Here is a 25,608-nt window from a genome sequence, read left to right as displayed (position 1 = left end):
TACTTTTTTAACTTGGATGTTCTGAGACTTGGAAATGCAACAGTTGAAATGAAATGAATATCCATCAAAGCAATTACAGCTGTATGAAACTTACTAGTTTTCATAAGATGAAATTGATTATGATTATTTTCAAACGCATATGTTTTCATTTGAATGACCTTTTTTCTGATTTGAAAAGGAACTGAAAATCCCACCTGCGCCCAAAAGACCTGGATTTCCACCCTCAGGCTCAGATTCTCCACCATGAAAAGGAGAATTTTCCTGGACTATGACGAGAAGCATTAACTCAGAAATAAACCTAATTTCTTCCTCATTGTCTAACTCTGCTCTCTGGCTTGGATGCGAGTTATTACCAGTCAGACTTAGTCACTGTAAAGCAGCTTAATGATGCAGACAGGCGAATGTTTTGGCTGTGTGATAAGACCGACTGTCACAGGGGCCAGACTGAAAGGCGATCACTCCATTTTCCATCTGTGTCTGAGTCTGAAGAAGAAACAAGAGAAAGCAGGGAGAGTCAGGTTCCCGCTCACAGGTGGGTGCATGTGCGTCTGTTGACTGGCAGGTGGAGGTTTTTCTTCCACTGGATTTTAATTTGAAACATGAGCCAGGTAACGTGTGTTTATCATCACGCAAAGGAGCAGTGACACGTTTTTAACTCCTGTTATCTATTAGTATTGGATTATATGTGTTAGGATACCGCATACTACATTTATGAAGTAGTATTATAATAAACACATACCTGTTACTTGACCTGGGGGATATAACTTACTGAAAAATAGAAACAACATACTGTTCATCCTCTGAATTAAGTCTTATTACAATTCAGTGCGTTATATTCAGGGGTTTACAGACAGAATAAAATAGAAGTACATCAATACTGAGTAAGTTGGTGACTGTATTAACTCTTATCCACTTGTGCTATTGTTTCAATAGCTAAACGTATACAGCAGTTCTCTACACAGTGGTTTAGCATTCAACATCATCTCATAAGTGTCACACTTATTGTCACTTGGCAGGAAAAGTAACAGTGCAAAATAAAATCTGAAATAGTATTTTTTTTATGGTTTGAAAATTCCACAGTTTGGTTGGTGGAGAATCAAAAATGCTCTTTGTGGGTTGAGTTGTTCTGGGAAAATGCAATAAGGTTATTCATGAACATGAACAAAACCGGGACAAAAACATGAGTGTGACAATGCTTTTAATCATCACTTCAGAACTACTTTAAATATTTAATCATAGCAACAATATCATTTATCTCTGCATCCATGAAGCAAAAACACTACAATCGTTTCTACACTGCACTTAATCTTCATCTTAACATTTAGGGTATTTCTGAGCCAGAAGATCATAACATTTGAAGCTGAGGCGTTTTATATGACTTATTAACATCAATCTTTTGCAGTGCAGGAAAAGTTGACATTTAAAAATGTCAATTTCTCCATAATTAAAACTAGCGGAGTACAAAGACATGTAAGCAAAACAATATTTAGTTATGATTGTGACTTAAATACAGTATTATACAACAACGCACGTCCCTCCTTAAAATATCACTGTTTTAAATATGAAAAAAAAAAAGATTTAAATATTTACAAAATATTTTACATAGAATGTGTAAAGTTAAATTAGAAGAAGAACTAAAACTACCCAAGTGTTGCCATCCATTGTGAATGGATTCAGCCGTGTATGAAGGGAATCTTCAAAGAGCAGCACTGCAGTAGAGGCAAGTAGAAACTGGAATAAAATAACTGTGGGGAGTGTTTAAATTAGCTTTTAATGAAACGGGCTCTGGCATTAAACTGCTTTTCTGTTATTTAAAAAAATCAAGGACGCCGCACCAGCGAGGAATCATGATGTAAAAAGTGTGCCAGAATAAAAACCCTCAGCTGCAGTAAGGGATTCACTCCATCCCTTTTTAATACAGACACGCTCATATTGAAATCTGTTACTGGAAATTGTCGCTGGTGCTTTGAATGGACCAGTAAAATATATTATCACTTCTGCTAAAAGAGTTCTGCAAAAGTAAATCCTTCAACCTCTCAAATATGTCACGACTCTGCTGCCTGTTACCAACAGCTTAATCTGGGTGGTGGGGGGTGGGGGCATGCAGCCTGCTCTGTTATTATCCTGTTCCACTTTCCATTTCACACGGTCGTGGTTGAGTTTCTTGCTCAAACAGGCTGCAGCTGGGACGAATGCTGACTAAGGTTCTGGTTGGTCCATCCCGCCCACTCTTTGCAGCATAGTTTTTAGGAATTGTGACGGGTTGTTTGGGCAGACGGTGTCCAAGAGAGTCATATATATCCTCATTTCCTCGTCTTTTACCGGTTTTACTGCATGTGGGTGGACTAATTGTTTCATTGGGAAAAGAACCATTCTCCTGTAGCTTACTGGAAGAGCATTAGAGCGCAGGCCGCCTAATTAAAACTCCTCCAAGTGCTCCTTGTAGTCTGCTGTAATCCAATACAAGTAAATGTAATTCCTGTCCTCCATTCAAAGAGTTATGTCTGCTTCCTTTGTTTTCAGGCCAAAGAGTTTGAAGCCTCGGGTCAAAGGGCAATCACTCCTGCTCCACTGTCGGGCCTTTGATTGGTTATTTCCACTCAGGCCTCATGTAGTCGGGGATGCACTGGCAGACCTTGAGGCTGTAGTAAAACCCCGGCGAGCAATCACCTTTGGACTTTCTGCACGGCAACCTGTAACAACTGGACAAGAGGGAGGACAGTGTGAGTGAGGGCCAGAAAAGGCAACATCAAGAGGAGGATGAAAAGGAGGGGAAGTAGAAAAAAAGAAAAGAGTGGATGAAAAGGAAGAGGCGTAGGGGTTTTTTCGAAGGGAAGAGGAAGAGAGAGGAGCAGGGGGGAGAAATAAAAGAGACGACACAGGGGAGACAATATTCTCTTGGCGTGCATACTATTGATGATTCAGATCTTCACATCCCTTCTGGATACACCCTAATCCAAGTTTTGTTTGTGCACGCATCAAAAGATTCTGTGTGTGTGTGTGAGAGAGAGAGAGAGCAGGAATAAAGGCCACATTCTAGGAACTCTCTCCTTCAAAATCACAGTAGGTGTATGGTCTTCTGTGCACCGCCTCCTGTGACCAGATGTTGAGTCAAACCAAAATATAGACAAAACAATGAATAGAGTGAGGGAGAGGAATAATAATAATATCCCACACTGACCTCATATATCGCAGAGATGGACTGGGAGGTACCAGCTACTTGTGTGTTCATGTACAAGTATATAAAAAGTACATCCTCAGGTAATACTTTATATACTGCCTATATAGTTTCTGGATGTTTTACTTCACGTAGGTTTATTTTTTTTAAACAAATAAAGACACACAATCGCTCTTATGCCATTTTTAAATTAATATTCGACTCAAGTGCTAATCTTAAGAAACAGGGATCCTACAATTAATGTGCTTTGGTTGTTATTATGCTGGGGTGCTTCTTAATTTGCTTCTATTAATCTGCTGGGTTTTTGTTGTTATTTTTTCAGGCTAGATCCATTTCGACTTAATGCAATCCAATGACTATTAACAAAAAGTGGACGACGCGTGTGTATTCCCACGCAGTTTTAAAGTTTAAATAACCTGGATACAGGCGCCGCCATGTTTTGCCCTGGTGACGTCAGTAGCCGGAGTCTGCGCAGTGGACAGCACGCGCTTTCTGACGTATGTTCCCGCCAATGCACCCGCGCAGCCAATCGCAGGGCAGCGTTCACCTGTCACTCACAAGCTCCCGCCTCCTCTTTGCCTATCTTCTTAAGCAGATTCAATTGTCGCCGTTCCGGATTTTTTAACGTCGACTATTTTAACTTTTAACCGCTGGAATCGACGCTAAACGCGTTTTAAACCAACCGCGAAGAAAAAGAAGATTTAAAGGAGACATTTTTGGAAACTTTACGGGACTTAACGCCTGATACCTGCCGTGACCAACCTGAGGTGAGTTAGCTTCCCCCGCTTGGCTTCCAATACTTATGCTAATCCGACATTTTAGGTTTTCAGCTTTAGCTTTAATTTGGTTGACATTTGTTCTTCTCAGCAGCTCCACTCTTGTCTTATAATTATAATATATCTTAATATAATGTTTTAAATGTTGAGAGAATGTGTCTTCATCTTTATTAAATTGTATTTTATCAGCTAGCATGAGACATTTTATATGCTGCCTCATGCTAACTTTTGCTGTGTCACTTCAGTTATGCTAGTTCTGTGTGGCTAATGCTGGTGATTAGCATGTGCTAATATCTGTTTAGCTGTAGTAACAAGTAACATTTTAATCATTAATTATCTCTTCACATCGAACTAAAATGTTTCAGTTGTTGAGTAAATGTTTGTTCATCTTTATTAAATTTTGTTTTATCAGCTAACATGATACATTTTATATGCTGCCTCATGCTAACTTTTGCTGTGTCACTTCAGTTATGCTAGTTCTGTGTGGCTAATTCTGGTGATTAGCAGGTGCTAATATTTGTGTAGCCGTTGTAACAAGTACTTTTTACTGGGAACTAGCTTTGTGTGACTAATGCTGCATGTACAAAAATGTCTGTCATTGAGAAAATGTGTCTTCATCATTGTTAAATGGTAATTTATCAGCTAACATGAGACATTTTATATGCTGCCTCTTGCTAACTTTTGCTGTGTCACTTCAGTTATGCTAGTTCTGATTGGCTAATGCTGGTGATTAGCATGTGCTAATATCTGTTTAGCTGTTGTAACAAGTAACATTTTATTCATTAATTATCTCTTCACATCAAACAAATGTTTCAGTTGAGTAAATGTGTCTTCATCTTTATTATATTTTATTTTATCAGCTAACATGATACATTTTATATGCTGCCTCATGCTAACTTTTGCTGTGTCACTTCAGTTATGCTAGTTCTGATTGGCTAATGCTGGTGATTAGCATGTGCTAATATCTGTTTAGCTGTAGTAACAAGTAACATTTTAATCATTAATTATCTCTTCACATCGAACTAAAATGTTTCAGTTGTTGAGTAAATGTTTCTTCATCTTTATTAAATTATATTTTATCAGCTAACATGAGGCATTTTATAAGCTGCCCCATGCTAACTTTTGCTGTGTCACTTCACTGATGCTAGTTCTGCGGCTAATGCTGGTGATTGGCAGGTGCTAATATTTGTGTAGCCGTTGTAACAAGTACTTTTTACTGGGAACTAGCTTTGTGTGACTAATGCTGGTGATGAGCATGTGCTAATATTTGTCTAGCTGTAGTAACAAGTAACATTTTATTCATTAATTATCTCTTCACATCGAACTAAAATGTGGGTCATTGAGAGAATGTCTTCATCATTGTTAAATACTAATTTATCAGCTAACATGAGACATTTTATAAGCTGCCTCTTGCTAACTTTTGCTGTGTCACTTCACTGATGCTAGTTCTGCGGCTAATGCTGGTGATTAGCAGGTGCTAATCTGTCTAGCTGTTGCAACAAGTAATTTTCACTGGGAACTAGCTTTGTTAATGTGACTTGTTTTATTCATTAACACCACATTTACTTTTATAATCAATGAATTTTGAATGCAACTATTTACTACTTACACTTTTTTTTAATTAATTATCACTTCACTTATGTTAAGTTTTCTTTAGTTTTTTGGTGTAATGGTATAAAAACCTCTAATCCTATGCACAATATGTTTGGTTCTGAATTTTGGGTATGTTTTTCTCCATGTAAGTGTATTATGTTTTTACACAGTCTTTTACTTTTACAAATACTCTAAATCTTATTTTTTGCTCAAAATTAATTATCTACTATAAATATTTTTTAAATTAATTATGCTTTCTTGGAAGAAATCCATAGTAACTGGGCGCTAATATTACAACTAAGGAAATGTACTCATTCATTCTCAGCTCAACAGGCCTGATATAATTTAACTTTGTCACAAATAGAGTAAGTTTTAGAAAGTTCCATCAACGGTCACGTGTGTATTTCTGTGAACTTTCCTATATGTTTAAAAGCCACGACTATAAATCACTCCTTTTACAGTCTCATGTCTGCTCATGTTTTTCTTTGTGCCTGTCACTCCATCTGTCTCTTAGCCTGCCCGCCTGTCTGATGGCTGCTCTGTGCACTGTCATCAAGTTCACTCAGTCTCTGTCTCTCTGCAGGCCTCTGGGTTCAGAGGAGGGTTGATCTCTAGCATGCTTGCTGTGGGAACCGCAACATGCGTGCTGAAATGAACACGCAGCTGAGACCATGGTCAAATGTTTAGGGCGCCCTGTGTCCATAAAAGGTTGTGTGGAAACTTGTTGGCAAAAGTAAATGGAGAAAGAGTTTTCCATTCTTTAGTATGGAATGCTTGACATGTCCATTGAGATTTTGCTTTTTTTCTCCCCTCTGACATTCTCTGGAAGCTCAGTTGTTTTACTCGCTCCCATGGTGAACACGCAAGGACTGACCAGCCAAACTAGTCCCAAAAGCCCAGAACACAGGGCCAGTTTTCCCACTGGTTGACAAAAAATGTACTTTTGAACTGAAGAGTTTTCACATGTGCATCACAAATCTCTGGTCCACTGGAGAGGTGGATGTGTTCAGATAATACTTTACCTGTATGGTACTTATTTAAACAAAGTAATTTGTTTAAATAAGTTTTAAAATGGCTTAAATTTATTTAACTGTATTTTGACCAATTTAATTCAAATGAAATCTTATCCTCTAGTTTCTACTCTGCCAATCGGACCCTTTATTTTCATTTAGTTTTTTGTATTTACAATAATTTATTTGTTTTCCATTCTGTTGGCCAGGTATTAAATATTTCAACCATCCAAATTTACATTTTAAGATGGAAAAATAACTGCACAAATGTAAAAAGGAATGCATTTATTACAATATCGATATTCATTATATCTATAAACAATTTATCACTGGTTTATATGAATATTTTATCTGGTTGCTCCACCTGACATTTATCAGTTGTCATCTGAAAAATATGCTGAATGATTGCCTTTTGAAATGATGCAGATATTTTATTTTTTTGTAGCTTTATCCATCATTGACCCAAATGCAAAAGAATGATAATCATGTTTATGACAAGTGTGTTTATCCTCTTTTTTACTTGGTGTGGAGGGGGTAATGGTCCTTAAAGTTTGGCAGAGACCCAGAGTGTGGATAATTTTATACCCAAAGGAGACATTCTCGTTACTTGTCCCTCTCCACAGGAGTTTAGAAGTCAGAGCTGAGAAATTGGATGTCTTTGCTCAAGGACACTTGAACCAGTTGCAAATTTGCTGAAAATAAGCCTTGAAACATTCTCTGTTGGCCTACCTGCAGGTGTTGGGGTTGAACTTCTTGCCCTGCCGCAGACATGAGTGTGAACTCTCTCTGCACTGACACAGGCAGGTGTCAGGGTTGAGGGGATGATTTCCAGGACAATCTGCCGCACAGACGCAGCCACACAGGTCTTCATCCCACCGCTGGCCAGCAGGGCACCACTTCCCTTCACCTTGACCTTCACACTGGCATTCACCTGAGAGATTAACATGAAGAGAAAAACAAACATGAAGGTAATTCATGCATTTTGTGCACCTGTCAGTGTTGTTGGGCAAAATTTCCCTATTGTGGTACCAATAAAGGATTCTTATCTTATCCTGCAATTTGTGATGGTCGTGTTTGTACTTGTTTAATATTTGCATAAACTTCCAAACACCTTCTCCCTTTTTTGATCTTACTCCATTGCTTTCAAACGAGGGCTTAAAGATGTGGTAAAGGTTGCCATTATTGTGGACACTTTTTTCATTAGCAATATAAATAACGTATTGAGTATGAAGGCATATTATCAAAGAAAAATCTGATTACAGAGCATTTTTTTAAGTATTTGTTGAACAGCCAAGAGAACACTAATAAGGCTTTAGTGTTTTTGTATATTTGAGTACCTAAAACAAACGAACAAAAATGACCTTTCCCTACTGGTTTGAAGAGAAAAGATACCGTAATGACACTAATATAAGGCATACACTAATATAAGGCAGCGTTTGTTACAACAGAGGTTCATTTCTTTTGGAGTACTTGTGTTATTACTGTATTTTACTAAGTGTTGCATTCTCTGTTGTATGAAGCGTATTCATGTTGCAAGGCTATTTTCCACCCTGTCTAACTTTTGAGTTTATCCGCCTTAAGTGTTTGGTCCAGTTTTAACCTGCTGTAGTCTCTGAATGTTGCCACGGGGGGAAATAAACTCATGACAAGTGAAAACAAGTTCTTGGTGTCTCAAGTTTTTACTGCATAAATAAACTAGAGAGAAAATCTTTCAAACCGGGGAATACTAAATCTCTCACAGACGATGTGCTTAGAAAGGCTGAAGAATGACAAATGTGAATTTGTACAGAATCTGCTCATAACTGAAGACTTGAGTATAGAGCTGAGAACTATGGTTCGTAGTGAGTAAGATTGTAATGAGAGAGAAACAATGCGATGCTAGACTCTACCCACATTTTGTATTGAATCTGAACTTGTGATTTTGTAAATGCACAGGTAGATATTGGAATTGCGATTAGATTGCACTGCATTTAATGTAAACTGTTCTTTGTGAAATCTTCTGTCTTTGACAGCAGCACCTGAAACAGATGTACCATTCCTGACCTGCAGCCAGCCAACAGCTATTCAAACCAGCACGTCAACCTCCACCCCCTGAAGTCAGCCCAAGTGTTTGCCTCAGATTTCCATGCTGCCTTGCGACCTGAGCCCTGTTGTCCTCTCTCCAGTGTCATCATTGAAGCCCGCCCAGATAAGTAGTCCATCCTGGCCAATGTCCTGTCAACTCCTTGTTTCTAGTAGGTGTCAGGATCTGCCCCCTCTGAGGGACTCTTAAGTTACTGTTAACTACATTCTTTGTTGCTCTAGATTTCCTCCTCCAGAGGTTCTTTGCCTGCAACATTGGCCTCCTGCTCTCTCCTGAGGGGTCCCCTACCTCTGCATTATTCTTTACCACTGTTTTCCCCCTGGTCTATAGGTTCTGGTTCTGCTGTTCCTGCACTGTCTGGCCCCCAGCCGTTGCTGACACAGCTGACAATCAAAGTCAACATGCAACTTAAATGTTCGGGTGCCAGAACACCCTCAAAGAGAATTCTCTAACCTAATCACTCTGCATTTCATCATATATACAGTGTCTTCCTGTGATGCCAGCCTCCAGCTTTGTCTCCTGAGAAGTCCCACCAGCCTCTCTTGTCTCCCTGCACCATTGACAGCTGTTCCCACCCGGCCTGGTCACCAGCTACTGTTTTGACAATGCCTGAAATCCAGTGTGCTTGTATTTCTGACCACGCCAACCTGCTGTTGAATGTGTTGATGCCTGCCTTTTTCAGACCATTAAATAGAACTTGCTGATGTCATCGCCCACAATTTATTCCTTCAGAGGGTCTCTTCCTGTGACGTCAGTCTGCTGATCCGTTGCTGTCCTCCTGCTCGACCTCATTAAGTGTCTCTGCCAGACCTTCAGGCTCCTCGACAGGCTCAAGAGAGAAGTCCTCAATGCTATTGCCTCCTGCTGTCTGCTGAGGGATTGAGGAGTTGACAGTATAAGCCACGAAGCCCTGAATTCAGCCTGGTCTCCTGAGGGTGTCCCACGTATGGCCCCAGTAGCACAGTTCACCCAGAGGGTTCTGCCTGAAATGCATTTGCTGATTTTCAACTTGGTTGACTCTTGTTTCCTTTGACAATCCCACAAGAGAGCCTCTGCCTGTGACGCCAGCCTCCAGCTCTGTCTCCTGAGAAGTCTCACTAGCCCCCCGTTGGCCTCTCGTACTGACAACCCGGCTCAGCTGTTCCCAACCCTGCCTGGATGCTGCCGATACACAGCCTGCAATCCAGTGTTCCGCCTGTATTGAAGCCTGCACTGACCTAATGTTGAATACTCTGATGCCTGCCCTTTGACAGACCACTAGGATCCAGAGACAACTCACCCATGTCATCCCCCAGAGTGTTCCCTGAATGACATAGGCATCCTGCCTTCTCTTAAAGGGATAGTTAACCGAAAAATGCTAATTCACTCTTATCTACTCACCACTATGCTGATGGGAGGGTGGGTGAAGTGTTTGAGTCCACAAAACACTCCTGGCGTCTCAGGGGTAGATGGTGTTGCAGCCAAATCAAATACAATTGAATTAAATGGGACCCCTTCTTCAGACGTAATAAAACAGGAAAAAAAAACATTACATGCCGACATCCTGCTCATGTGGTGTCATCCAAATGTCTGGAAAGCCCCGGCATTCATATTTGACTCGAAATGGCGTCATTTACGTGTTTTTAGCCTAAATATCCTCCTCGCAGCCGCGTTCACGTTTGCACACACCGCACACTGCTCTCAAGCCCTCGCCCAAGGGCACACGCGGGGTGCGCGTCAACATCGATACGTCCGCTAGTGGACTTTTAGACTTAAAACACGGTGTAGATGATGCTGTTACGAGTCGAATATGAATGTTTGGGCTTCTGGATACTTGGATGACAGCACACAAGCCGTATGGACGCATGTTGTGTATTTTTCTTCTGTTTTATTACGTTTGAAAAATGGATCACCATTACTTCTTTTGTCTTTGATTTGATTCCAACACTTTTTACCCCTGAGACTCCAGAAGTGTTTCGTGGACTCAAACAATTTCACCCATCCCTTCATCAGGATAGTGGTGAGTAGATAATGGGGGGATTTTTATTTATCGTTGAGCGATCCCCTTTAAGGGACTGAGCTTCTGTCTACCAGCCCCTCTTGTCTCCCTGGGTAATGCACCCGTGACAGCTGTTCCCACCTGGCCACAGCTACTGTTGAGACACAACCTGAAACCTAGTAGTCTGCCTGTATTGCCATAATGGTGACCTGCTGACGCCTGACTGTTTCCAGACCACCTACAGAGAGAAGTCGTCAATGCTATTGCCTCCTGCTGAGGGATTGAGGAGCTGATAGTATCCTGATGTGGTGGTTTTGTCCCCTGGTCTATAGATTCTGGATCTGCTGTTCCTGCACTCTGTCCCACAGCCACTGCTTACAAGCCAAGTCAACATGCAGCTGAATGTTCTGGTGCCAGACTGCCCTCAGAGAATTTTCTCACACAATTTCCCTCCATTTCATCATGTAGAGGGTGTCTGCCTGTGATGCTAACCTCAAACCCTGCCTGGCCACTGCCGATACACAGGCACGCATTGGCGTATTCACTCTGATGCCTGCCTTCAGCCAGACCACTAGGCTCCAGAGACAACTCATCCATGTCATCGCTCGCCATTTCATCCACATGAGGTTCTCTGAGCGCTTGGCATCCTGCTGATCCGTACTTTCGACCAGCAGTTACATCTTCTGTTGCCAGCCTGACACAGCTTACAATCCAAGTCAACATGCAGCTGAATGTTGTGGTGCCAGACTGCCCTCAAAGAGAATTGGCTCACAAAGTAGCCCTCCATTTCATCAGCTCTGTCTCCTGAGGAGTCTCACTTGCGCCCCCACCATCCTCTATGGTCTCCCTGGGTCATGCACCAGTGACGGCTGATCCCACACGGCCTGGCCACCAGCTACTGTTGAGACACAACCTGAAACCTAGTAGTCCGCCTGTATTTCCCACCATGCCAACCTGCTGTTGAATGCTTTGATGATTTCCTGTTTCCAGACCACCTCCAGAAGAAGTCAGCGATGCTTTTGCTTCCAGCTGAGGGATTGAGGGGCGAATAGTATCCTGGCTCGTTTCCTGATGTGGTGGTTTTTCCCCTGGTCTGTAGATTCTGGATTTGCGGTTCCTGCACTGTCTGTCCCACAGCTGCGGCTGACACAGCTGACAATCCACGTCAACATGTGTCTTGCAAAGTCTCACTTACGTCCCCACTAGCCTCTCTTTTCTCCCTAGGTCATGCACCAGTGTCAGCTGTTCCCACCGTGCCTGAACTCCAGCCGTTGCTGAGCCACAGTCTGCAATCAAGTGGTTGAGCATTACTGCGCCAAGCGTCAACCAGCAGCTGAAAGTTGTGGTGCAATCTCGCCTGAAAAGAGGACTCACTCACATAATCCCCCTTCATTCCATCGTATAGAGGGTGTCTGCCTGTGCCCCCACCAGCCTCTCTCGTCTCCCTGGGTAAAGCACCAGTGTCAGCTGTGCCCAGCCTGCCTGGCCTCCAGCCACTGCTAGCACAAAGCCCTGGATCCACCCGTCACCTGAGGGTTTTCACCCTGATCCCCTGAGTGTGCTCCACGTATGGCCCCAGTGGCTCAGTCTTGCTTGGTTGCACACCAATGCAACAATTTTCCTGCATGCTACATTTCCTCCAGAGGTCTCTGTCTGAAATGCTGTTGCTGCACTGTTTCCTCTGACAATCCAACCAGAAAGCCTCTGCCTGTGACGCAAGCCTCCAGCTCTGTCTCCTGAGAAGTTTCACTTGCGTCCCCGTTGGCCTCTTGTACTTACAACCTGGGTCATGCACATCCGCTGCCGCCGATACACCTGCCTGCAATCCAGTGGTCTGCATTGAAGCATGGACCAACCAAGCTGCCAGCTAAAGGCACGCATTCGAGTATTCACTCTAATGCCTTCCTTTAGCCAGACCACTAGGCTCCAGAGACAACTCATCCATGTCATCGCTCGCCATTTCATCCACATGAGGTTCTCCGACTAACACCTTGGTTTCCTGCTGATCCGTACTTTTGACCTGCAGGTTACATCTTCTGTTGCCAGCCTGCTCTCAAGACCATCTCAGCAGCTTCCAGAGAGAACTAGTGCCTGCCATCCTCCAGAGTGTCTCGGCCTGCAATGCTGGACTCCCACTCTCTCCGAAGGGGTTGAACATCATTTGTCTTCCGGCTCTGTCACCTGTCTCTCCCATTGTCCTTCAGGTCTTCCTCCAGAGTGTCTTTTCCTGTGACATCAGCCTGCTGATCCAGTCCCTACTCGGCCTCATTAGGTGTCCCACCTATGTCATCGTTCTTTTTTCACCTCTTTTCCTGTGTTTTTTTCCTGTTAATCATTCAGCTGACACCTTACCTGAATTGTCTGCCTCTGTTTTTTTTTTTTTATTATTGCCCTCCGGGGACAAATAAAGTTGTTTTGAACGATGTTGTTTTGAAATGTTCAACCCAGTGGTCTGCCCTACATTTCTTCCTCTAGAAGGTTATTTGATTGCAACATTGGCCTCCTGATGGATTGGTCCTCCAATAGTTTCCTGATGTGGTTCCACCCATACACTCATTCTTTTCCTCTGTTTTTCCCTTATGCTTTAGATCGTGGTTCTGCTGTGCCTGCCCTGCCTGGCTTCCAGCTGCTGCTGACAAAGCTTGCGATCCAGCGGAACCTGTAGATGAACTCGCCCATGTCAAAGCCCACCGTTCCATCCCCTCCTGTGTCACCAGCCTGCTGATCCTGTTCCTGATGGGTCTCACTGCTGCTGTTCTCCTGCTTGGCCTTATTAGGTTTTCCTGTCAATGCAATCGTTGTTTTTTCCATCTCTTTTCCTGCTCTCTTGTGTTTTGGGTCCTGGTCATCTGTCAGCTGTTCTCTCCCTGCCTGCTCTCAAGCTACTGATGAGTTTGCAAACCAGTGGTCTGGTCTCATCGCTGCGCCATGTCAACCAGCAGCTAAGTCTTCCGATGGCATCTTTAATCGCCAGACCTTAAGGCTTCAGAGAGAAGCCGGCAGAGTCATTGCCCTACATTTCTTCCTCCAGATTTTCTCCACCTGGCCTCCTGACGTCTTCTGTTTAATTAGTTCTGTTCCTCTGTTTTTCCTCTCGTCTTAGGGTCCTGGTTCTGCTGTCTCTGCTATATCTGGCCCCCAGCGGCTGCTGACATGATTACAATCCAAGTCAACATGCAGCTCAATATGTTCTGGTGCCGGACTGCCCTCAAATAGAATTTGTTCACACAGTCGCCCTCCATTTCATCATATAGGGTGTCTGCTTGTGATGCCAGCCTCCAGCTCTTTCTCCTGAGAAGTCTCACTAGTGCCTCCACCAGCCTCTCGTCTCCCTGGGTACTACACCAGTGACAGCTGACACACTGCCTGCAATCCAGTGACCGACCATTACTGTGCTATGCGTCAATCAGCAGCTGGCTGATCTGGTGCCATCTCGCTTGGAATCACTCACAAAATCACCCTCCACTTTAATTTCCAGAGGGCCCATGCCTGTCATGCCAGCCTCCAGCTCTGTCTCCTGAGGAGTCTCACTTACGTCCCCACCAGCCTCTCTTGTCTCCCGGGGGATAATACACCAGTGACAGCTGATCCCACCCGGCCTGGCCACCAGCTACTGTTGAGACCATGCTTGAAACCTAGTAGTCTGCCTGTATTGCTGCCGATGCCAACCTGCTGTTGAATGTGTTGATGCCTGCCTTTTTCCAGACCAGCAGGCTTCAGAGAGAAGTTGCTGATGTCATCTCCCACCATTAATTCCTTAAGAGGGTCTCTTCCTGTGCCGTCAGTCTGCTGATCCGTTGCTGTCCTCCTGCTCGACCTCATTAAGTGTCTCCGCCAGACCTACAGGCTCCTGGACAGGTTTCAGAGAGAAGTCGTCAATGCTATTGCCTCCTGCTGTCTGCTGAGGGATTGAGGAGCTGATAGTATCCTGGCTGGTTTCCTGATGTGGTGTTTTGTTCCCCTGGTCTACAGATCCTGGATCTGCTGTTACTGCACCGTCTGTCCCACAGCCGCTGCTGACGCAGATTACAATCCCAGTCAACATGCAGCTGAATGTTCTGGTGCCAGACTCCCCTCCAAAGAGAATTTGCTCTCACAGTAGCCTTCCATTCATCGTATAGAGGGTGTCTGTATGATGCCAGCCTCCCTCTCAGTCTCCTGTCTTGCTAAGGCATGTACCAGTGGAAGCTGTGCCCAGTCTGCCTGGCTTCCAGTCATTGCTGGCACAAAGACCTGAAACCACCCGTCGCCTGGGAGTGTTTGCCCTTGCAGTCTTCCAGCCTGGTCTCCTGAGGGTGTCCCACGTATGGCCCCAGTGGCACAGTTCCCCCAGAGGGTTCTGCCTGAAATGCTGTCGTTGTCTCCCAACTTGGTTGACTCCGTTTCCTCTGACAATCCCAAAAGAGAGCCTCTGCCTGTGATGCCAGCCTCCAGCTCTTTCTCCTGAGAAGTCTCACTAGTGCCTCCACCAGCCTCTCGTCTCCCTGGGTACTACACCAGTGACAGCTGACACACTGCCTGCAATCCAGTGACCGACCATTACTGTGCTATGCGTCAATCAGCAGCTGGCTGATCTGGTGCCATCTCGCTTGGAATCACTCACAAAATCACCCTCCACTTTAATTTCCAGAGGGCCCATGCCTGTCATGCCAGCCTCCAGCTCTGTCTCCTGAGGAGTCTCACTTACGTCCCCACCAGCCTCTCTTGTCTCCCGGGGGATAATACACCAGTGACAGCTGATCCCACCCGGCCTGGCCACCAGCTACTGTTGAGACCATGCTTGAAACCTAGTAGTCTGCCTGTATTGCTGCCGATGCCAACCTGCTGTTGAATGTGTTGATGCCTGCCTTTTTCCAGACCAGCAGGCTTCAGAGAGAACTTGCTGATGTCATCTCCCACCATTAATTCCTTAAGAGGGTCTCTTCCTGTGCCGCCAGTCTGCTGATCCGTTGCTGTCCTCCTGCTCGACCTCATTAAGTGTCTCCGCCAGACCTACAGGCTCCTGGACAGGTTTCAGAGAGAAGTCGTCAATGCTATTGCCTCCTGCTGTCTGCTGAGGGATTGAGGAGCTGATAGTATCCTGGCTGGTTTCCTGATGTGGTGTTTTGTTCCCCTGGTCTACAGATCCTGGATCTGCTGTTACTGCACCGTCTGTCCCACAGCCGCTGCTGACGCAGATTACAATCCCAGTCAACATGCAGCTGAATGTTCTGCTGCCAGACTCCCCTCCAAAGAGAATTTGCTCTCACAGTAGCCTTCCATTCATCGTATAGAGGATGTCTGTATGATGCCAGCCTCCAGCTCAGTCTCCTGTCTTGCTAAGGCATGTACCAGTGGAAGCTGTGCCCAGCCTGCCTGGCTTCCAGTCATTGCTGGCACAAAGACCTGAAACAACCCGTCGCCTGGGAGTGTTTGCCCTTGCAGTCTTCCAGCCTGGTCTCCTGAGGGTGTCCCACGTATGGCCCCAGTGGCACAGTTCCCCTAGAGGGTTCTGCCTGAAATGCTGTCGTTGTCTCCCAACTTGGTTGACACTGTTTCCTCTGGCAATCCCAAAAGAGAGCCTCTGCCTGTGACGCCAGCCTCCAGCTCTTTCTCCTGAGAAGTCTCACTAGCCCCCCGTTGACCTCTCGTACTGACAACCTGGCTCAGCTGTTCCCAACCCTGCCTGGATTCTGCCGATACACAGCCTGCAATCCAGTGTTCTGCCTGTATTGAAGCCTGCACTGACCTAATGTTGAATACTCTGATGCCTGCCCTTTGACAGACCACTAGGATCCAGAGACAACTCACCCATGTTATCGCCTGCCATTTCATCCTCCAGAGGTTCCATGACTGACCAAGGCATCCTGCCTTCTCTTAAAGGGATAGTTAACTGAAAAATGCTAAATCACTCCATCTACTCAACACTATGCTGGTGGGTGGGTGAAGTGTTTGTGTCCACAAAACACTCTTGGAGTGTCAGGGGTAAACAGTGTTGCAGCTAAAGTGTTGTCTTCAGACGTAATAAAACAGAAAAAACAAACAAACATTCCTTCATACTGTTCGTGTGGTTTAATACAAGTGTGCGGAAGCCCTGTCATTCATTTGACTTGAAACAGCGTTATTGACACTGTTTTTAGCCTAAATATCCTCCTCGGAGCCGCGTTCACGTTTGCACACACCGCACACTGCTCTCAAGCCCTCGCCCAAGGGCACACGCGGGGTGCGCGTCAACATCGATACGTCCGCTAGTGGACTTTTAGACTTAAAACACGGTGTAAATGACCTTGGTTCGAGTTGAAAATGAATGTCGGGTCTTGCGGGCACTTGGATGACACCACATGAGGAGTATGAGGATATGTTGTTATTTTCAGTTGTTTTATTACTTCTGACGAAGAGGTTACTTTGGCTACAGCACTGTTTACCCCTGAGACTCCAAAAGTGTTTTGTGCACTCAAACACTTCAGCCACTCCTCTAGCTGCATAGTGGCGACTAAATAAGTGAATTAAAATTTTTCGGTAAACCATGCCTTTAGGGGACTGAGCTTCTGATTGACCCCTACTATGGACCAGCAGTAACATCTTCTGTTGCCATCCTGCGCTCAAGACCATCTCAGCAGCCTCCAGAGAGAACTAGCACATGTCTACATTTTTTCCTCATGATGATGATCCCATTCTGCGACGCTGGCCTCCTGCTGTCTCCTGTGGGCTTGAGCCTCCGAGGGTGCCCCAGCGGCTGCTGATAGTTTACAATCCAAGTCAACATGCAACTGAATTTTCTGGTGCCAGACTGCCCTCAAAGAGAATTCGTTCACACAGTCACCCTCCATTTCATCATATAGGGTGTCTGCCTGTGATGCCAGCCTCCAGCTCTTTTTCCTGAGAAGTCTCACTCGCGCCCCCACCAGCCTCTTGTCTCCCGGGGTACTACACCAGTGACAGCTGACACACTTCCTGCAATCCAGTGGCCGACCATTGCTGTGCTATGCGTCAACCAGCAGCTGGCTGATCTGGTGCCAACTCGCCTGAAAAGAGAACTCACTCACAAAATCACCCTCCACTTAAATTTCCAGAGGGCCCATGCCTGTCATGCCAGCCTCCAGCTCTGTCTCCTGAGGAGTCTCACTTACGTCCCCGCCAGCTTCTCTTGTCTCCCGGGGTAATGCACCAGTGACCGCTGTTCCCACCCGGCCTGGCCACCAGCTACTGTTCAGACAACGCCTGAAACCTAGTAGTCTGCCTGTATTGCTGCTAAAGAGAATTTACCAACACAATCACCCTCAATTTCATCATATTGTGATGCAAGCCCCTGTCGCTGTTTCCAACTTGGTCGACTCACTGTTTCCACTGACGATCCCACCAGTGAGCCTGTGAAGCCAGCCTCCAGCTCTGTCTCCTGAGAAGTTTCATCTTTTTCATCTCAGCAGCCTCCAGAGAGAACTAGCACGTCTATATTTCTTCCTCATGATGTTCCCAATCTGCGACGCTGGAGTCCTGCTGTATCCTGTGGGATTGAGCCTCCGTTTCCTGCTTGGTCTCCTGATGCTGTCCCACCTACGCCCTCATTCTGCATTCACCATTCTGCAGTTAAATGCTCTGGTGACAGATCTTTCCAGACCTTCAGGCTCCAGAAAACTCGCCCCTGCCATCACCTTCCAGTTAATCCTCCAGAGAGTCTTCATCCACTGCCCGAGACCCATCCTTCAATCCAGTCATCTGCCTCCACTGCTACATGTATTGCTCTGTACCTGGTCTTTGTTGTTTTAATAAACCTACTATCCCCAACGTGTCTTGTGTCAACATTTTATGTCCTGAAAACTAAAACCTCTGAATTTCTGCTTTAAAGAATGTATTAACCCAAGAACTTTAGCTTTTCTTACAGGTGTTGTGGTCCAGTTTCCAGCCTGGGTCACAGCTGTCCTCGGTCAGTCCATTTCGACAGATGCAATCACAGGTGGATTCCTGCAGAACCCTGTTGGGCCCACAGAGAGCCAGAAGACCGGTGTCCACAATATCTAAGTCACATGGAAAGAAAGTAATCAATTATTTCCTACCTTTCGGGTTTTGGGGGCAGTTTTATAGGTTTAACATCAACTATGGCGCTTCTTTGTAGCCCTAAGGAAGATACTTAATTTGTCTAAATTTATATTATATTAAAGTTGCTTGTGGAAATACACGTATTTCTAATCATACAGACTCTGCCATTTGTATGTATTTTCAACAATGTGATGGGAGTAATTCAGGTTATTAGGAAATGAAATTTAGATGGTAGCCTTTGTGGTTCACTACATGACTGTACAAGTCACTTTTTTACAAAGAAACTGGCTTCTCATGTTACAGTTGAATAAACCTTCCCTCAAGGGAAACTTGTTTATTATTTCATTTGCCGCCCAGGCTTAGTCATATTGTGGTTATGGCGGTGAGGTGTTTTGAAAGATAGCTCAACTAAATCTTGGTTTTCTTTTGCAATGTCTCTTGAGCCCAAGCTTTTAGGATTGCAATATTGCAGTTGGTGTAGTTATTTTTCATAATTAATTGATTGTGTTCTTTGAATCTGCTGTCTTTGTACTCTGAGAAGCACTTTTGGTTGCTACCGGTATGAAATGTGCTATACAAATACATTTGCACTACCTTAATCATGACGGAAACAAAAAATATTTACCTGTCTCTCTCTCAGAGAAGTTTATGACATGTGAAGAGACACACACACAATTCACTGGATCCCACAATGACACTGAGGCACAGGGAACGTCAGGAGGGGAACACCTACAAACAGAAACATACACTATGAATACAACAACACTGACTCTCAAATGTTTTTAACTGCACACACGTCACTCGTCGCTCTCACTCACAGGTGATGTGTTGCGGCTCGCCTTATGATGGAGTGGAGCGGTCGCTTGGGGAGGCATTCGCACGAAGTGTGGTTGACGAAGGCTGCCATGACGACGGAGTATTTCATACTGGGAGGGATAACTTCCATCAACTGCCAGGGAGCGAGATGAAGATTAGAGTTGTGTATAAATTGTACGCTGTAAGAAAATAAATGAAATAATTGTTCCATTATTTCCTGAGTTGTTTTCTATGTGCTAAGGAGGTTGTTTGCAATCCTGCCCGTTTTCTTATGTGACTGGTTTGTTTGTCAGCAAGATAACAAACTACAGGACGGATTAAAACTAAACTTGAATGGGTCAAATCCAGGAATCAGTTTTTTTACCTTTTCACTGATTCCTCTGAATTATTCATCAGATCTTTTGTGGCTTGCTGAGTGTGAAATTTAATGCAGCTTGATTGAATTTAAGGGGACTGTTGGCCATTGGCTGAGGTTTGTGCTCTACTAGTTTTCTATGATGCTGGAATTACAATACATCTCGAGTCTTTTAACTATTGACGTAACTGTTGCAAGATTGTGCAACAAATCGTGAGTTGTGTTGTGTCGATGTCCAGTATCAGGGTGTCCCATTGCAGCTGGGCGGGATGTGATGTGATACAGGCAAGCTTGTTACATAACTGACTGAATTGGGTTTTTTTTCCGCTTGCTTGAGGCAATTTGAGGTGTAAGAGCAGAAAATACCAAAACAGTCATGTAATGGAATAAAGTGACATAAACCATAAACACAAAAAATACAGGCGGGCGATAATCCAGCACTTACGGTCTTGTTTACAAGTGAGTGACTTGTATTGGCGCAGTAATGGCCCTCGGTGCAGCATCCACCGCACCGATGCAGCGCCACACATCGAGGGATGTACATCTGACTGGTGGATTCTGGGTATTCTTTTGAGACCTCAACACACACCTCTCTGGGTTGGCACGAAGTCCGTTTCATCTCCTCTAGGATGACTGAAAACATGAATAATTGTGAAACTGAATTAGATTTGTTCACACTTGTTGACACAAGACAGCTTTGGGTCGGTCAAGTATGTGCTCAAATGTGCTCTCAGATAAAACTGGTCTGCTTTTCATTTCAAATTTAACAGTTCTCAATGTTTACCTTCCAAAGCCTTGTCATATTTGTAAAGAGCCTCCTCCCTTGGCTGACCCCAAAGATCTTCATCGTTAGAGTAAGCCATAGGGCTCGCTGAGGTGGCTGAAAAAGAGGGGGACGAGGAGGCGTGCCAAGACTTCTTCCTCAGGCAGTGCTGAAGCAAACTGTATTCTGGGTACAGAAGCTGTAATAGCTGATCCATAGTTGTTACTGTGTCCAAGCTGGGCTGGTCATCTGACAACACAGGAGCCTGGAACACAGGAAACACATTGACTTAAACACCAAATCCCCCCCCCAATTGTAGTTCTTTGCATGTTGCCACCAAGCTTTTTAGTTCAGGAGGAGCAGAAGAGACCTTTTAAAATGAAGTGATGCTAAAAGACAAACAGTTTTGGGCTATAAGATCAAATTTAAAGAAAACACAACATAAAATATATATTTTGAAATGTTAGAAACAAGGCTAATTCGTTCCGAGTCCTGCTTCTCGGAGAAAAACTTAGATACTACAGAATTTACAGCATTGGCTTCGCTGCTTTGAGCTGGATAAACAGTAAATACCTCAGCTACCAATGTGTTGTAACATGTTGTTGGCTACTGTTATTATTATGGTTGTGTGTCATCTCTCCGTCACAGTCATTGTTGCGTTACTGTACACAAGGAGCCCGCGAAGTCTGTTTCCTCAACGCCTCTCACTCGATGCTTTTGTGGTTTATTTATAGCAGTCAAACTCTGCGCTTAAAAAACGTAACCTCAGGCATAAAGTGATAAAATTTGAAAGAACCTGCCCTGCTTCTGAAGTCCCTTTTGAGATGCTGTAATCTGACCCAGTTTACCCATGGGCTTACACTTTTGCAGCAACATTTCCTACATCTTTAGTTTGAATGAGAATCTCACGCTACCCATTCTGAATCCGCGCTCCATTAAAGATTAAACCTTGATGTCGTCCCTTAGAGCTTCCGAGAAGCACTGGTTCTACTTCAATGGACCAAACAGATTCTCTAATTCAGCCAACAACCACATTACGGTTATCGTACAACGAGGCCTTTATGTGGTAAATCAGGTCCATGCAAGAAACTTCCCGCTTTTCTCCAGATATCGCTCTATAAACCATTCCTGCTCTGCGTCACGCCCGTAATGATTTTCCTGCCGTCATGATGGATGACTGTTCTCCTCCATACAGATGCAGTGGATGAATGGCAAAACGTTAATTGTGTGACAGACGAGCTAATAGCAGCCGCTGTATCATCCGCGAGGGACTAAATGTCAGCTTGGAGTTTGACTGTCACATGTTAATTCCGCCTCCAGGGAGTGCGAGCGGTTGTTTAACTTCCCAGACTGAGAAGGAGGAAACTGGCCCAGCTTGTGTTACCTAAACAGAAACCAGATCTCCCTGCGTCCTTATCAGTTTGACCATTTATCTCTTTTTTTCTCCAACTCTCTCTCCCTGCCTCCCCCTCCCCTCCCGTTTCGTTCCATCCATCTCCTCTGTCTCAATGTACGTATTCTGTCCTCCCTTTTCCATCAGTCAGACAGCTCTTTACTTGTGTTCTATGTTATGCTCAGCTGTGACATTAAACATGAAATTCTTCTTTCAGGGTGACTTTTACAAATATTGTAAAGAAGAATTGTGTATAAATGAGATCAAAGCGAAACTGATTGTAAGGCTGCTTGCTTTGTCTGTACCGAGTTTATTGGCATTACGTCCAATAGTTGGATACAAAGTTAATCCGGCTACAGGAAAGGTCGGAGGTTACTTAAGGCAAACCTGAAATTGAATGACAAATCTTACAACTGGACCAAAATGCTTAAACAACTGACAAACCCACATTGCCATCCTTGGAGCCATTTGCTCACGTGGTTATAAAATACTGGCACATTAATTTTTGGGGATTTCTGGTGACGTAAAACGGGTTAAAAATAACCAAATGCATCCGTAAACATACTGTTAATCTGTCCGAGAACACGTAGTTGGCGTCTGTGTGGTCTCTTGGCAGGAAATCAAAAACTACTTAGTGGATTTTAGTCAGTCATGATTCAAGGCGCAGTCTGTTTGAAACACGATATGGAATTTAAGTATGTACGTCATTAGATAAGTATTCTCTCTTAATGAATCATATACCTTGATAATTGGTAATGAGCTTTTCAATCGATCCATATTAAACTGCTATATTGGATGATCTGTGATATTGATATTCTCTCTTCATGTCTCCCCCTTTTTTCTTGCAGTTTCCCTCTCCATGTTGATCACATGACATGAGGTCATAGATCTGGGACTATGAGGTCATGATGGACCAGTCATTCGTCTATTGCGCTGGGGTGTGTCTATCATTAGGTACTGCTGGCACACAGACACGCACATGCACACGCCCATGCATTTGTTACTCAAGTCTGTTTTCCTGTGTAAAAAACGTCATGGCTGCACGCAATTTGCTTTAAGTTTCTCTTTCTTCAAAATATGATTCATTCAATTCTGAGTTGCTTGTAACTTGAGATAGTTTCTTCTTTATTTGGAAATGGTGGTTAACAAAATCCTGGCAGTGCACTAAATGCTGCTATGCAAACAAAACATGACAGCGACTCCCACGTCTCACTTCTGTTTAAGACAGTTGTGGTTGGACAAACACCATGAAAGCAGCATTTGTCAGAAGCCAACCGAGCGTTCAATTTCCGTTTCCCGCCTGTTTTGTCAATGGTAGATTCTCAAAAGTGATGTCTTCTTTCTAAACTGAATTTTGTGTGATTCCTAATTAAGTGACGTCACGCACAGAAGTAAGCAGTTGGTCAGATGTTTGGAATTATGTAAAGAAATAACAATTTTCCAAGCAGGGCCTTGAATGAAACTTGATTGTGGCTCCTAATGGCTTAGTAGTGACTGACTAGTGCTGTTAAATTAATAATACACTTTATTGAAATGTTTACATTACATAAAGATGGCTGTCCTCATCTGCTTCTTTTCTCCTTTCTGCCGCAGCATTTAAGCTTTGTACCTGCTCATAGTACAATGCCTGTTGAAGGTGACATCAACTCCCTTAACATTGTGCTGCAGCCTTTGTAGATATGTCTTAAGGCTTTTGAAACGGTTTATTATGTTTGTTGCCTGGTGGAAATGTTGTCTTTCTGGTTTGAGCTGTTGCAGATTATTTCAAATTATCCACAAATATATCAAGATTCCCATCAGAAAAGATTCTCTAAAACACAAAAAACGATGTGTGCACTTAACAAGAAAGGAGCGATTTGATGTAGTTCTAAAATATATATATATATAGTACAACTTTGTCAATACTTGCTCATACTGGTGTGTTTAAGAAAGGATTCATCTCTTAGATCTAAAGCTGTACTAATAGAGATTGTATAATTCTCATGGGTATCGGATGGTTGGATTGATATCTTGTGACATCAATGTATTTGGCCTTGTCCTTTCATTTCATTCATATTTAATCAAATCCAGACTTAAATTGACAAGTTGTTGAAATGAATGAAACTCTTTGCTAGCCAATGATCAATGTTCCAGGCTTACTTCATTGTAAACCCCAGAGTTCAGACTAAGCACACATTTACAGATGATAGAGAAATGAAATGTCTCACCACGGTGCCCATGTCTTCAGTTTGGTAATAGTCCATATAGTCTTGTCCTGAGCACAAATTGCTAATGTTAAGCACCCATAGGAGCAAAGCTGGTATCCACATAGTGAGCAGATGGAGAAGTGAGGAGAGGAGATACCAGGACGGAGGAGGAGGAAGTTCGTTGAATTGAAGGAGGAGAGGAAAGCGGTTGAGTCTGAGGTGAAGAGGAGGAGGAGGAGGAGGAGCAGCAGGGTATCACAGACTCGGCAGGTATCACTTTGGTCCTCTCTTCATTCTACCCCGGGACGAAGTTGTTCTTCTTGCGCAAGTTCTTTGAATTGTGTTCTGAATAAGTCATGATGAGGAATTCGTCTTGATTCGGTTTCAAACACAGCTCTTCCTCCTTAGAAGAAGACTTTCCTCTTCTGCTGCATGTCCATTCTTGCTGTGAACTTGACGCTCTTAAAATCCTCGTCCTCTTTGTCATGAACTTTAATTATTCCTCAGTCGCTGCCTTTTATTTGCAGGTTCTCGTTGATCTCCCCTTTCTTCTCCAGCCGTGGTTGTCCTCTTCAGTCTCTTCTCCTCGCCCTTCACACTGGTGCACCTCCTTTCTTTATCTATATTTTCCCTTCACACAACAGCTGTGCTCTTTCCTCCCTCCCTCTCTCTCTCGTTCCCACCCTCTCTCACAAATGATTGCTGGCTCTTTCTGTCTGCTGTTTCTCCCTCAAACCTTCAGGGCAAAGCACTCTCTCCCCTCTACTTTTTTGCTGCTTTCTAAATCTGTCACAACTTTTCTGTCGGGCTCTCTGATCAAAGAGAGGGGGAAAAAAAGAGGAAGAAAATCCTGTTTCGCAATGAAGGTTTTTGAAAAAAGGATGCAGCAGGTTTTAAAAAAGCTTTCGGTATAAAGTTCTTGTCCAAACAGGGAGAATTTGCATCCTGCTCAAAGATGTCCTACTGGAGTGAATGAGAAAAAAAGACAAGAATGGAAGGATTGTCTCTCGTGGGTGGAGTGAAGGATGTGACAGATGAGTCTTGTGTTGTAGCTGATTATAAAGGGGTGCTTCCCTCCCAGAATTGAAGGCTATAGTGTCTGCAGAAGCAGACTGTCATCATACGATCCACCCACGTTCCTTATCCTAATTACTCCTTTTCTTACACATTCCTTATCCTCGCCATCTTTGTAATTCCATGGAATGGGAGCAGCTGCCATTGACGCGTTTGAAATGCGCGTTCAGTAGCAGCCAGTGGGGATGAATGTGTGAGTTGCCTGACTGCGTCCCTGAGTGCCTTTTTATGAGCTGCTAATACCTTTGCCGTCTTTCTCTGGGGTTTGTGGTTTATGTCAGCTGCCCCAGATCCTGTTGGATTCTGCTTCACCTCAGAAAGCTCTGATTTCAATGTTAAGGCGTCTGTGTGGGTGTGAGTGTGATTGAACTAGAGCCAGAAAACTGG

The 25,608-nt window shown here is 44.0% G+C and overlaps 1 protein-coding gene and 1 long non-coding RNA gene across 2 annotated transcripts; one reads left to right on the top strand and one right to left on the bottom strand.

The window, feature by feature from the left end:
- Positions 1 to 1,181: 1,181 nt before the first annotated feature.
- LOC118103589 (vascular endothelial growth factor C) lies at positions 1,182 to 25,354 on the bottom strand. Its single transcript, XM_035150671.2, has 8 exons — positions 24,169 to 25,354; positions 20,590 to 20,833; positions 20,251 to 20,438; positions 19,453 to 19,583; positions 19,260 to 19,363; positions 18,478 to 18,612; positions 7,287 to 7,488; positions 1,182 to 2,702 (listed from the first exon to the last, which is right to left on the bottom strand). Exons 1-8 carry the CDS (start codon positions 24,268 to 24,270, stop codon positions 2,591 to 2,593), a joined length of 1,218 nt encoding a protein of 405 aa, XP_035006562.1. The 5' UTR covers positions 24,271 to 25,354; the 3' UTR covers positions 1,182 to 2,590.
- Positions 18,113 to 19,663, top strand: LOC118103591. Its single transcript, XR_004694909.2, has 2 exons — positions 18,113 to 18,632; positions 19,455 to 19,663. It is a non-coding gene; the product is annotated as an uncharacterized LOC118103591 (long non-coding RNA).
- Positions 25,355 to 25,608: the final 254 nt, after the last annotated feature.

The sequence above is a fragment of the Hippoglossus stenolepis genome, chromosome 24 (assembly GCF_022539355.2).
Source record: "Hippoglossus stenolepis isolate QCI-W04-F060 chromosome 24, HSTE1.2, whole genome shotgun sequence".
NCBI classification, from domain to species: Eukaryota; Metazoa; Chordata; class Actinopteri; order Pleuronectiformes; family Pleuronectidae; genus Hippoglossus; species Hippoglossus stenolepis.
Note: the sequence above shows the minus strand (reverse complement) of the source record. Positions and strands in the feature narration are given on the sequence as shown.